Source organism: Erythrolamprus reginae, chromosome Z, assembly GCF_031021105.1.
Source record: "Erythrolamprus reginae isolate rEryReg1 chromosome Z, rEryReg1.hap1, whole genome shotgun sequence".
Lineage (NCBI taxonomy): Eukaryota > Metazoa > Chordata > Lepidosauria > Squamata > Dipsadidae > Erythrolamprus > Erythrolamprus reginae.
The window spans coordinates 56,589,462-56,603,346 of record NC_091963.1 but is presented as its reverse complement, the minus strand read 5'-3'; the positions used below and the strand labels follow the sequence as shown (position 1 = coordinate 56,603,346).

Below are 13,885 nucleotides of genomic sequence, written 5' to 3'. Positions count from 1 at the left end.
AGCATCGTGGAAGCAAGGGATGCTGATGAAAACTTCACATTGAAGGCCTACTGGCGTCAGTACACAATTGCATCTTGTCTGAAGAACATTCAGAATGCCTTAATGGATATGAAGTCACAGACAATGAATGCCTGCTGGAGGAAATTGTGGCCAGAAGTGGTGCATGATTACAGGGGATTTGCTCCCGAAGAAATTCAAGATGCTGCAGTGCAGAACTCTGTGAAGCTGGCACAGGCACTGGGTGGAGAAGGCTTCGTTGACATGACACCAGAGGAAGTCAATGGTTTGCTTGATGAGCATGGCCTACCGCTGACAGACAGAGATCTGGAGGAGCTGACCAGGTCAGCGAGTGAAGAAGATGAGGAAGAGGAAGCTGAAGAAGCTGAGGAAGAAGAAGATGTTGGCCTAACGCTTGAGCGGGTTGCAGAACTGAACAGAGCTGCTGCAAATGTACAACGCATGGTGGAACTTTGGGATCCCAACATGACTCGCTCTATACAATTTAAGGCCTCCCTTGACAACACCTTTGCACCATACAGAGCCATGTTAGCCAAGAAAAAGAAAATGTGCCAACAACTGCCCATAACTATGTTTGTCACAAAAACCACGAGGTCTGTCACACCATCACCTGCAGCGTCCATTGTAGACATGGTGATAGAAGAAGATCCCGATTTATCCTAGTTATGCTAACCCCCCCAAAAAAATGTAAAAATGTAAATAAATATTGTTCTTATTTCTATCAGGATGACTAAGTGTGTTATTCAATGTGTACAGTACAGGTACAGGTAGAGGTAGAGTACAGTACATTAAGGGGATGGGAAATGGTAATTTGTGGGTTGAAAGTGTTGGGACTGAGTGGCATACAGAAGAATGAATGAATGACTGAGTGAATGAAATTCAAACACAGGTGAGGGCTGGGGTTTTTTTATTCTGTCATTGTTTAAGTGCTTTTTACGAAAGGAAGGAAGGAGGGAGGGAAAGAGGGAGGGAGAGAAGGGAAGGAAGGAAGGAGGGATGGAAGGAAGGAGGGATGGAAGGAGGGAGGGAGAGAAGGGAGGGAGGGAAGGAGGGAGGGAGGGAGGGATGGAAGGAGGGAGGGATGGAAGGAGGACATGAGGGCAAAACATCCAGGTTCTAATTGGACTTGAAAATCAGAAGTGGGGGAGGTGTTCTCACTCTGAACTAGCAACTTGAGAGGGGAAAACATCCAGGTTCAAAATGGACTTGAAAATCAGAAGTGACAGAAGTGTTCTCACTCAGAACTAGCAACTTGAGAGGGCAAAACATCCAGCGTCTAATTGGACTTGAATATCAGAAGTGGGGGAGGTGTTCTCACTCAGAACTAGAAACATGAGGGCAAAACATCCAGCGTCTAATTGGACTTGAATATCAGAAGTGGGGGAGGTGTTCTCACTCAGAACTAGCAACTTGAGGGCGAAAAATCCACGTTCTAAGGAGGGAGGGATGGGAGGGGCGAATCGGGCGGGCGGGGGGTAGCGGCGAGGAGCCCGGAGGCGCTGGGGGGGTGGCCGGCATGAAAAACAACCATTGCCAGCCTCCGAACTGCCGTCGCCCCACCATCTGCGCATGCGCGGCCATGGAAAACAGGACGCGCATGCGCAGATGGTGTTTTTACTTCCGCACTGCTACATCGCGAAAAATCGATTATCGCAAGGGGTCTTGGAACGGAACCCTCGCGATAATCGAGGGATCACTGTAGTGATTCAATTACTTTTCATTTATTCATTATTGTTATGCCGGGCTACCCGTTACGAGCCCCCAATTAAGTCCAAAGTGAAGACGTCACAGCCACCCCCCTTCAAAAGTCCTCACGCTGAACTTAACTGTGAATTTTTCCACAAAGTCCTTGTAAATCCTGAAGCCATTCACAAAGTCTTTGTAAATCCTGACGCAAACCACACTTCTTTATCACACAAAACGGATAATCTCCCATGCCAAGAGGCAACAACGCTGGCAATTTATCAGCAGCCCCATTAGCCTAATTGCCCCAGCCACAGGTGTTCTCCCTCATTTTCTATAATACTTGCACAGTTGTTCCTTCCTTGTCATAAACCTGCATCTGTGAGCATCTATGAATCCCTCCTCTTCTGAATCTAATGATGATGATGATGATGGCTCACTAATGGGGTAATTAGCTAATGGGCTGCCTGTAATTACTTTCTCATCCGATCCTGTTTCACTCCCAGAATCTTCCCCTGACACAGAAGCTTCACTATCTGAAGCTGTTGGTAGTAAAACCGGCCTCTGATAATGTGAAGATTCTCCCACACCAACCCCCACCATCCTTGGAACAGGAGCTGGCCCAGAGCCAACCACAACAATTATCTAGTGCTGGGAAGATGCAAATGGAAAGAGAAGACATTGCTCCCATTCCCTCTCATCTAAGATCATTGGAATGATTTTTTTCCAGTCAGTACTTGTGTGTGGAAAAAGCGAAATTGAAGCCCCGCCGCCCAGCTGTCGCCTTTTGAAACAGCCGGGGGGCTTCTCAGCGTCCTCCTGAACCCAAACGCCACACCTGAACTTTTGCTGAACTTCCAGGTTCGGCATTCGGGAGGCCGCCGAGAAGCCCCACTGCCTGGCTGTCACCTTTTGAAACAGCCGAGGGGCTTCTCGGCGACAGCCAGGCAGCGGGGCTTCTTGGCGGCCACCCAAACTTGAACCTGAACTTTTGCCGAACTTCTGGGTTCAGCATTTGGGAGAACGCTGAGAAGCGCCCGGCTGTTTCAAAAGGTGACAGCCGGGCGGCGGTGTTTTTGTGGGGGGGTTTTCCTTGCACGGATTAATGGATTTTACATTGTTTCCTATGGGAAATATTGTTTCGTCTTATGAACCTTTCGCGTTACGAACCTCCTCCGGGAACCAATTAAGTTCGTAAGACAAGGTATTACTGTATTTTTTAACTTTCAGAAATCCCTGTTTCTTTTGTTAATGAAAGCTAAGGGGATTTGCAGTGCATAAAAATCAGGAAGATTTTTGGCAAAGCTTCGTTTATACTGTCCACCAAAGAAACTGGTAGCCACCTCCCACTGTATCAATTGGTAGTTGATAAGAAGTCTCCACTTGGATGCTAAACTAAATATGATTAGTTACCAAAATTCCAGTGACTTTCTCCTTTTCTATACATTTGATTGAAGAAGATTCTGAGAATCTTGCACTGGCATCTCAATTCTTTCTAAATTTCTTACCAGTTTAAACATTTAAATATCTCAGCAGTTAACACCATGTTTTGGTGACTTTTATTGTTTTATTAATGAACAAAGATCTACAGTATTCATGGACTTCATCTTTATATATTTTTATCAGATGTTCATCCTAGACATTGGATATGGGCAAAAAGAATATCTAACCATTGAACATATACAAAATAGATACTCTACTACAAAAATAGGAATATAAAGCAATGAAACAAAAATAATTTAGGGAAAGCATCCAGAGCAGGATTTTCTAGAATTCTTTCAAACTCCTTATTAACGGTTCTGCTTTAGATCATATGACCAGGAAAGGATTTTCATTGAAGGAAAAAATAATCTGAATCAATTACATCTTCCATATGGTCAATTGCATCTGTCATCTGAATGCACTGGGGGTCCGTTCTTCATCTTTCACCTACTTAGGACATTTTGAAACTTGATATTTGTTGCCTTTTTCAACCATATCAGCATTGATGCCCTTTGATGCCTTTTTCAGATTCAATATACAGTAATACCTCATGATACAAACTTAATTGGTGCAAGGAGGAGGTTCGTATGACGAAAGGTTCGTAAGACGAAACATTGTTTCCCAGAGGAAACAATGTAAAGTCAATTAATCCGTGCAACCAAAAAACCCCCGCAAAAAACCGGCTTTCGGCGACTGCTGGGAAGCCGCGCGGCTGTTTTAAAAGGTGACAGCCGGCCTGGGGGGCTTCCCAGCACCCCCCCGAACCCGGGTTCGGGGTGGTGCTGGGAAGCCCCCCAGGCCGGCTGCGACCTTTTAAAACAGCCGCGCTGCTTCCCAGCTGTTTCCCGAAGCCGAACGCGGAAGTTCGGCTTTGGCGTTCGGCTTCAGGAGACAGCTGGGAAGCGGCGCGGCTGTTTTAAAAGGTCACAGCCGGCCTGGGGGGCTTCCGAGCACCCCCCCGAACCCCGAACCCGGGGTTCAGAAAAATTTTGCCTCTTCTTACGAACTTTGTTCGAGTTACGAACCGGCGTTCGGGAGGCTTCTGGGAAGCCCCGCCGCCCGGCTGTCACCTTTTAAAACAGCCGCGCGGCTTCCCAGCAATCTCCGAACGCCGGTTCGTAACTCGAAAAAAGTTCGTAAGAAGAGGCAAAATTTTTCTGAACCCCGGGTTTGTATCACGAGTTGTTCGTAAGACGAGGGGTTCGTATCTTGAGGTACCACTGTAGTTCTATTTAATGCATAAATATCAAAGACAAATAAAGAGGTGCTTAAATAGGTTTTCAACAATTTAATAAATATTCTGGCACCAAATTTCTGCTCTGGAATAAAGACTTTTAAGGAAACAAACAAAAAATAAATATAAAATTGTACATTCAGTGACATAACCAAATTCCAGTATAAAGCTAGATTTAAAAATTTACCACACAAAAAGAGAGACAGAGAAGTCCTTAGAAAAATCAAGATAAAACAATTATTCCACTCTGATTTTGTAGCCTCATGCCTGTTGCCTCTTTAAATAACTAAGATAAACTACTGAACTAGATTTAATGTTACACAGAACAAAGAAGACATTCAAAATGCAATAAAGTGGCACCTAGGCATTATCATGGTCTGCAAGTTTTTATCCATTTTCTTAAATGACAGGACACCAAGATTGGGTTTGCCTTCTTTGAAGCTATAGCTAGAGAACAATTATGTGCTGCAAACTAACATATCTGCAAAGGGCCCAAGGAGATTTTTGTTGAAAATACATCGGATCCAAACCAGATAGTTTGTGAATGGCTTAATGTTGTCTGAAAATGTGTGGTTTTGGTGGGACAAAATGTAAGGCATGTATGTATTTTCTCCTTGCTCCTGAATCCAAACTTCGTATTTTACTTCTCTGACCTTTAAGTATTTCAGGTTCCAAGGGATCTGCCAAAATACAGAGAGCTTAGCTTCACTGGTACCCTGGATAGAGGCTTGGCATTTAGCATCTCTAACTTTGCCTGGATAGAGACCACTAATCCACTTTTGTTTCTTAGGCCCTGGTTTTGTTTTCACTGTTTGCCTAATAATCTGGATAAGGGAAGCAATATTAATTTTGGTGTCCTGATAGATACGGAAAAGCCATTCTGGGTTGCGGCAACACAGGTGCCGGGAAACCTCATTGCTCTTTATAATGCGATCTTGTTCTGCTTTGTTTAAGTGGGCAATTCCTCCTTGATCCCAGGGTCTGTCTGGATAAGTCACAGTATTTTCCTTTTCAGTGTTTCGCCATGAAATGTATTGAAGATCCATGCCAGGAAGAGTAGATAATGTCTTGTAAGGGGTGTAATGCTCAGGATTTATAGCAAAAGGAAAGAGTTCCACAACAGTAGCTCCTCTTGGCAGGAAGAGAGACATCACAAGTTGAGCACCATGCATGCTGACAAGCATGGATGCATTGCTAATCAAGCGTACTATTTCTGAAAATGTATGGCCTTCTATGGAAACAGTAAGGGTTTTCATCTGAAATTCTTGAGCAAGTGCCAAAATTAGCTCTGCTTCATTTAAGATTAGTCTATTGATGGTTCGGCTGAATACTATTATATATTCCTCATCAAATAGTCTTTCCAAGCTCACATTTAGCCTCTTCATCATGAATGTTTTGAACTGTCTGATCTCATTGCCAGACAGCAGGATGTTGGCTTTAGGCCCCTGGGGCTGAACAAAACCATACTGATACCAGGTTGTGATTTTAGACAGACCCACATATGACTTGGTGAAGCACAGGAGCCGCCCAAGTGTTTTAAGCTGCTCTCTTAGAAGTGGTTGCTTGCTGCTAAGCAATTTGTATAGCTCAAAGTGTAGTCCTTCACTCCAGCCTTCCATGAAGAACAATCTGGTCTCCAAGTCCAAATCTGGGAACTGCTGCATTGTATAGAAAATTGGAAGGAGATCATCATGGAAAACATGCATCAAATTATCTGGATTGAACCTATTCATAATCAGTGCTACATCAGGAACAAAAACAGGCTTTGGCATAAATTTCAGAGCTGCAGCCGGTAGTTCTACAAAATTGAAGTACTGGGTATTATGGTCTTCCACTGAGGAGAGGTCAAGTAGGGCAGGCTGAAATCTTCTGGAGCCCAAGTTTGGAAGCATGACAGAAGAACTGCTATGGAAGAAGATGAATTCCTCAGCTTCAGTGGAATAACAGAGAGATTCAAAACGGCATATACGGTCAGTGTGCACCCTGCCTGTGCACACCATTTTGGTGCCATCTTCTACCAGAGCTTGAAGTGCAACATAATAGTCAATACTGACCTGAGAGATTTCCTGGGACTGGCGCATGAGGACTAACTCCTCTTCCAGCACAAAGACATGATCACGCAGCTTGATACACTTCCACAGCACAGCAGCCAGGACACACACTAGCAAGGCATTAAACACTGCAGCTATGTTCATTCTGGACCCAGATCCTAGCAAGTGGGCAGGTAGTAAACACTAAGGAAGAAGGATGCATTCTCAGTCTTCTTTATCATAATGGAGCAGAGATCTAAGAAAATAAAGTAAGAGCAAAAACAGTTATCGTGATAACAGTCCTCTAAAATGCATTATGTAAAGGAATACAATGATACCTCATCTTATGAACCCCCTGTCATACGAACTTTTCGAGATATGAACCCGGGGTTGAAGATTTCTTTGCCTCGTCTTAAGAACCATTTCCGTCTTATGAACCCGAACCCGGGTCCATGGGCTCTCTTAATGCATGTGCGCTTTCTTACTGATGCAGGGATTCCCCTGCCTTGTGACTGCCCCGATGATATTTCCCATTAGTTTTCCGCCCCCACCGGGATTCCCCGCCTCCCAACTGCCAGCCAAAACACCTGGGATTTTCCCTTGGCTTTCCAGCGGCTGGTCGAGATGCCCCCCTTCTTCCTCCTCTTGCCTGTCGGGAGGTGAAGCGCTGGGGGGGGGGGTGTCAGGCCAGCTCTCCTGCTCCACCCAAGCCGAACATGCAAAGCCGGGCCGCTGCCGCCAAAGGAGACTTAAGCCTCCGAGTCCTCCCTGCCCCTCCGTCCTGCCCATTGCTTGGCTGGCAGGATCCTCAGTAGCCGGCCGGCAGAACCTGCCTCCCGAGCCCCCTTGCCCGGTGGGAGGCGAAGCGCTGGGGGTGGATGTCAGGCTCCAGGTCCAGAGTCCCTCCTCCTGCCCCCACAAGCTTCGTACGAAGCCAAGCTTCTCAGCCAGGGGAAGCTGCTGTGGTGGTGAGGCGGGAGTGGTGTCAGGAGTTTCTCCCCGCGGTTTCCTTGCCCTCCCGATGGGGGGAGAAGCTCAGGAGAAGCTCCTGACACCATGCCCCCCTCACCTCCACAGCAGCTGGCTGTGAGGCTTGGCTGGCATCCAGCCCTCCTGGCGGCCACTTGCGACACAGAGACTCCCATGATCGCCGAGCCAGGGTCGTCAGAATCAACACACACACGCCCCTCTCTGCCTCCTCCGCCTCCTCCTGCTGCTTTTCCTGGCACTTTGCTTGCCTCCCGCCAACTGTCTGCTTCCCTGGCTCGCTGCTCCAGTCAGCTTCCCAGGTGCTGGCTTGAGCGAGCCATTCACGTTGTCCCTATGGCACTCAGGATAGGGGGAGGTGGCTGGGCTGCATTGAATTAACATTTTTCTCCTGATCATCTCTAGCTTTTTTTAAACTGGACACGAATTCGATTCCAAGGGGTAGATGCCAGAACACTTAGGAGCCAGGGTAAGGAAAGGAGGAAGACATTAAGAATAGTAATGGGCGATCCAAACTCGCACAATTCGGGTCCATACCGAATTTTGTGGTGTTCGGTATCCCGAACCCGAACCTGAATTTTTTTGAAAGTCCATGCTGAAGTTCGGGTTCGGTTCGGGCAACGTGGCGAAACGGCGGACCAATGGACATCCTTCTTCTTACCTGAAGCCATGCAGTCTCCGGACATCAAGGTAAATGAAAAGCTGGGATTGGCCATGTGTCCTGCTGACCACTGATTGGCCAGCAGTATGCATGGCTTGGATTGGTCCCCAAGGACACCTGACCTGCCTCTATAAAAGGCAGCACCTTGCTCTCCAGCCCCATTGTAAGAGATACCAGATAGAGAGGGAAAGTCTGTGTTACTTATACTGAGATGGATAGATAGATTAGCTTTCACTTTGTTTCTGCTACAAAGAAAGAGAGACCTCAAAGACTCTTCATACAAGTTGAAGAGACAAAAAAACTTTGGTGAGCATTGCATCCTGGCAGGGCAGGGCTGAAGAAGAAAAAAACACGGGGAGGCAGGGGGCCAGTTGCTCTCTGCTACACTTCCACTTTTACATTTTTAAAACTTTTTTTCCTTTCATTCATTTTGTGTCCAAATGCATTGTAGGGAACAACAATATTACTTTGTGGGTATTTTTGCAGTTATTTTCTCTATCCTATACTTCCAGTTTAAAATTTTTAAACAATTTTTTTCCTTTTATTCATTTTTATTTTGTGGACTGCCACTCAGTAAGCAAAAAAAAAAAGGTTGCTGAGTTTGAACAAGCCTGCTGTTCCTGTCTGAAGAAAAGGTCTCCAGTGCGGTCTGGGGTCCTTCCAGTCTTGCAAAGCAACACATGCTTGCAAGGCAAACACTATTTCCTTGTTTCCAGAGGAAGGAGGTACTCCCATACCTGTCTGAAGAAAAGGTCTCCAGTGCAGTCTGGGGTCCTTCCAGTCTTGCAAAGCAACACATGCTTGCAAGGCAAACACTATTTCCTGTATCCAGAGGGAGAGAGACTTGTCCAACATGCAGATTGGTTGGGTTTAAAAAGTTCATGTATAAGTGATAAATTGAGCCATTCTAGTAATTAAAAAGTGCAATGGCTAACATGTTGAAAGCCGCCCAGACTCTAAGGAGAATCGTGGCAGAAAAAACAAAAACATTAATAAATACATAAAAAGGGGTGGATGGACACTTTTGTCTCGCTACTGACCTCTGGCACTCGTACTTTTGGGTCCACCTCTGGGCCACTTCTTTCAATTTATTTCTGTGCATTTCCTTTTTTTCTATATATATATATAAAAAGCCACTAGTGCTCTCTGAAATTTATTTTTGGGTCAAACAAGGGCTAATTCCTATCTCTGCATCTCTTTCTTCTATCTAATCTGAAGCCTCTAGTGCTCTCTGAAATTTAATTTTGGGTCAAATAAGGGCCAATTCCTATATCTGCATCTCTTCTCTCTAATCTGAAGCTTCTAGTGCTCTCTAAAATTTATTTTTGGGTCAAAAATGGGGTGACTTCATGTATCTGTGATTTTGATGTTTTTCTGTCTAATACAAAGGCTCTACTGCTGCCTGGGCATTTAAGTTTTGCAAGGCATTTTTTCTCTAATTCTACTTCCGCCTGAACACCGCACCTTCATCTGTTCCTTGGACCAGTGTCACCGCAGGCCTTCAAACATGAAGAAAGCTGCGAAAAAGGGACATGGTCCTGCTGGTGGTGGTGGTGGTGATGGAACTGGTGCTTTAGGGGCAGGTAGAGGGCGTGTAACATCTGTGTGTCCTACCCTTTCCTATGGTGCAAGCAGGTGCCTGGGTTTGATGCAAGAAGAAGTTGGAGATTGTCACACTGTGTATTGCCAGCCCCAGAGACATTCAGTAATTAAATAGTTAACAGTGTGTATGTTAGTTAGCTCCACCCATTATGATGTAAAATCCTGCCTGTCTTACATGCATCATTTCCTTTCTTCTCCAAAAACTCCATCTTCTCTTTGTTAGCTTTGATGATGTAGCATGGCGGGCCCGGGACAGGGGTTTATCCTCTGTCCTGGTGCTTCTTGACCTCTCAGCGGCTTTCGATACCATCGACCATGGTATCCTTCGGCACCGGCTGGAGGGGTTGGGGTTGGGGGGCACTGTTCTCCAGTGGTTCTCCTCCTACCTCTCCGATCGGTCGCAGTCGGTGTTAGTGGGGGGCCAGAGGTCGACTCCGAGGTCTCTCCCTTGTGGGGTGCCTCAGGGGTCGGTCCTCTCCCCCCTGCTATTTAATATCTACATGAAACCGCTGGGTGAGATCATCCAAGGGCATGGGGTGAGGTATCACCAGTACGCTGATGATACCCAGCTTTACATCTCCACCCCATGTCCAGTCAACGAAGCAGTGGAAGTGATGTGCCGGTGTCTGGAGGCTGTTGGGGCCTGGATGGGTGTCAACAGACTCAAACTCAACCCGGATAAGACGGAGTGGCTGTGGGTTTTGCCTCCCAAGGACAATTCCATCTGTCCTTCCATTACCCTGGGGGGGAATTATTGACCCCCTCGGAGAGGGTCCGCAACTTGGGCGTCCTCCTCGATCCACAGCTCACATTAGAAAACCATCTTTCAGCTGTGGCGAGGGGGGCGTTTGCCCAGGTTCACCTGGTGCACCAGTTGCATCCCTATTTGGACCGGGACTCACTGCTCACAGTCACTCATGCCCTCATCACCTCGAGGTTTGACTACTGTAATGCTCTCTACATGGGGCTACCTTTGAAAAGTGTTCGTAAACTCCAGATCGTGCAGAATGCAGCTGCGAGAGCAGTCATGGGCTTACCTAGGTATGCCCATGTTTCACCAACACTCCGCAGTCTGCATTGGTTGCCGATCAATTTCCGGTCACAATTCAAAGTGTTGGTTATGACCTTTAAAGCCCTTCATGGCATTGGACCAGAATATCTCTGAGACCGCCTTCTGCCGCACGAATCCCAGCGACCGATTAGGTCCCATAGAGTGGGCCTTCTCCGGGTCCCGTCAACTAAACAATGTCGGTTGGCGGGGCCCAGGGGAAGAGCCTTCTCTGTGGTGGTCCCGGCCCTCTGGAACCAACTCCCCCCAGAAATTAGAACTGCCCCTACTCTCCTTGCCTTCCGTAAGCTCCTTAAAACCCACCTTTGTCGTCAGGCATGGGGGAACTGAGACATCTCCCCCGGGCATATATAATTTATGAATGGTATGTTTGGATGTATGTTTGTTTAGCAAATGGGATTTTTAAATATTTTAAACTACAATTTAGATTTGTGATGAACTGTTTTATTTTGCTGTGAGCTGCCCTGAGTCTGCGGAGAGGGGCGGCATACAAATCTAAATAATAATAATAAATAAAATGTACTTAACATGCCTTCTGAGGCATTATATTATATTTTCTTATTTTTTGCAATAAAAGTAACTCCATTTGAAAGCTGTTTCTATTCTTTATACATCGACCTCCAGAAATGATTTATTGCGGTCCATACGGGCTGTAATTTATCTCTATTTTCTGACATGGTAGCGAGAGGTTGGTTGATTTTAAATAACAGCTACCATCTTTTTTGTAATGCCAGCTAAACGAAAGAAAAGACTATTTTCTCAGTCCTTTATTGACCAGATATCTAATGAGCAATTTGCTGACCTGATGGATCTTATTCACACTTCTAAAGAAAAACGAAACCTCATCATGGAAGAGCAGAGATCTCTTCAAACAAAGGAACAGACTGGCTCTGAAGAAACAGTAAGTGATGAACTTCTTCTACAATTAGAGAGGGAACAAGGAATTTATGATGAACAAGTAATAAAATCCTCACAAGTTACCGGCCATCAGATTTATGAGGATAGTAATTTAGAAGAAGCTACCGTAATTCCCTCTGGATCTGCTAGTCAAGCTTTCTCCGAAAGCAGTGGGCTTCAGGGGCCCTCCCCCTCTTTAAAAGCAAAGCAAAAGTTAAAGCAACATCATCCGCATACAAACCTGCATTGGGTAGAGGCTATCAACAGAAGGGCTACACTTCGAGATATTCACGCCACAATCAGCCTAAAAGAGATGATTTTCAACGCTCTCCATCCAACGATCCTCAACGCTCTCAATCTGGCGATTCTCAATCTCCTCAATATCCTACTCCGCCCAGAGGAACACGTTCAAGAGGTTCCAGGGGCCAAGGCTCCAGCATCTACAGATCATCGCAAAAGGATTCAAAAGGTGAGACACGTCCTTATGTCAACTCTTTCCTCCTGAACAGTGTTCCAGAAAAAAGTCCACAGTACGATATTTGACATTTATGGACATTAGATAGCGGAGCAGCTGTCCATATCGCCTACCGGAAAGAACTTTTCACAGAGTTTCATCAGATTGACATCAAAGAAGTGCATGCTGTCTCAGATCACCTATGCAAAGTCGAAGGAGAAGGAACTGTCTTCATAAAAGAATTGGACCAATCCATCTCAAGTGTTTTATAAGTTCCAAGTGCTACAAGCAACATACTTAGTGTATACTGCCTGAATGAAGACTTAGGGTCTGAAGTGACTCATAAACTAACAGAAGCTTACATTGTTAAGGATGGCAAAGTTCTTTCTACCGGTGTCCCTATTAGGGGTGTTTACTACTTAAAGCCAAATCCTCCTGCAAAGGTTGATGTAAGTATGAAAGTTCCAAAGGGCGAAAGCACAGGCCCAGAGAGAAAACCTGTTGCCGCTATAGATACAAAGGCTCCTAAAGCCAATGAGGTTCCCAATGATGTTTCAAATGTTAAACCTGTATTAACAAACAAATCTTTTCATTCCAGGTGTGTTCATAGATGGCACCGTCGTTTGGGCCACACATCTTATCCAGTTTTAGCCAAGATGCCTGTAAATGGTTTTAAAGTTGATAGCAATTGCAAGGTTCATTTAGACTGTAAAATTTGCAACTCTGCCAAGTCCAAGGCAGCACCTACTGCCAAACATACTACACGTTTGTCTACACGCATTTTTCATTTGGTCCATACCAACATTGTCGGTCCATTTCGGCCTACTAAGAGTAACTGTAAATATTTCTTGACTATTGTTGATAGTTATTCTAGATATGGTTTTGTGTTTCTAATGAAACAAAAATCTGAGACTTTTCAGATCTTTAAAGATTTTGCTGCAGAAGTACTCACGCAATATGACGTTCGCATCAGAAGAATACAAAGTGATCGTGGTGGAGAATTTACGTCCCAGCAATTCCAAGGATGGATGAAAAGAAATTGAATCCGTCATCAAGCGTCAGCACCTTACACAGCCCCTCATAATGGTATAACTGAGAGACGACAGGGAGTCCTACAGACTATGTTTCGTTGCCTTCTAGAAGATGCTGACATGGACAATTTTTATTGGGGTGAAGCATTCAGGTATGCTAATTACATTGTTAACCATACATGGAGCAGTGTTATAAAACAGACTCCTTACTACTTGCTTCATGCAAAGAAGCCTGATATTCAAAACCTCCACATTTTTGGCTCATATGCCATGGTTAACGTTCCACTGGTTCAAAGAAAGAAAGGAGGTCCAGTGTCAGAGAGACTGAGATTTATAGGTTTTGATGAAAGTTCCAAGTACTACAAATTTGCTGACACTAATCACAGAGCTGTTGTTTCTAATTCAGCTAAATTTGAGGAAGATACAAATTGGTCCAGAATACACAGTAATGATACTTCAGTTTATTTTCCTAAAGATGATGTCCAAGGTACAGCGCAACCTGATCCACAGGGAGCTGTTCCAGATGATGCACAGTCTTCAACAGTCGCAGATGATGTTCCCAGCGATGCAATTGGAGACGGAGATGACCAAGATGAAGGATGGACCAAAGTTTCAAGGCGTTCGAACAGAACCACAAAAGGAATTCCTCCAAAGAGATACGAACAGAAAGTATTACACAAACCTTTTCCTTTTCTATGTAACAACATTACACTTCCTCCAGAGAACTTTTCTCAAAT

At 45.2% G+C, this 13,885-nt stretch overlaps 1 protein-coding gene across 5 annotated transcripts in view; it reads right to left on the bottom strand.

Annotated features, from left to right (window-relative positions):
* Nucleotides 1-4,456: 4,456 nt before the first annotated feature.
* The window catches only part of POMGNT2 (protein O-linked mannose N-acetylglucosaminyltransferase 2 (beta 1,4-)), a 130,349-nt gene continuing 120,920 nt past the window's right edge, over nt 4,457-13,885 (bottom strand). For 3 of the 5 annotated variants that reach the window (XM_070726912.1, XM_070726913.1, XM_070726911.1), the window contains exon 2: nt 4,457-6,703. In XM_070726912.1, the coding sequence (XP_070583013.1) occupies nt 4,876-6,612 (1,737 nt within the window). In that variant the 5' untranslated portion in view covers nt 6,613-6,703 and the 3' untranslated portion in view covers nt 4,457-4,875. Of the gene's footprint in view, nt 6,704-11,568; nt 11,681-11,904; nt 11,931-13,885 lie in introns of those variants that run through there. The other 2 variants (XM_070726915.1, XM_070726916.1) reach the window with 2 other exon arrangements.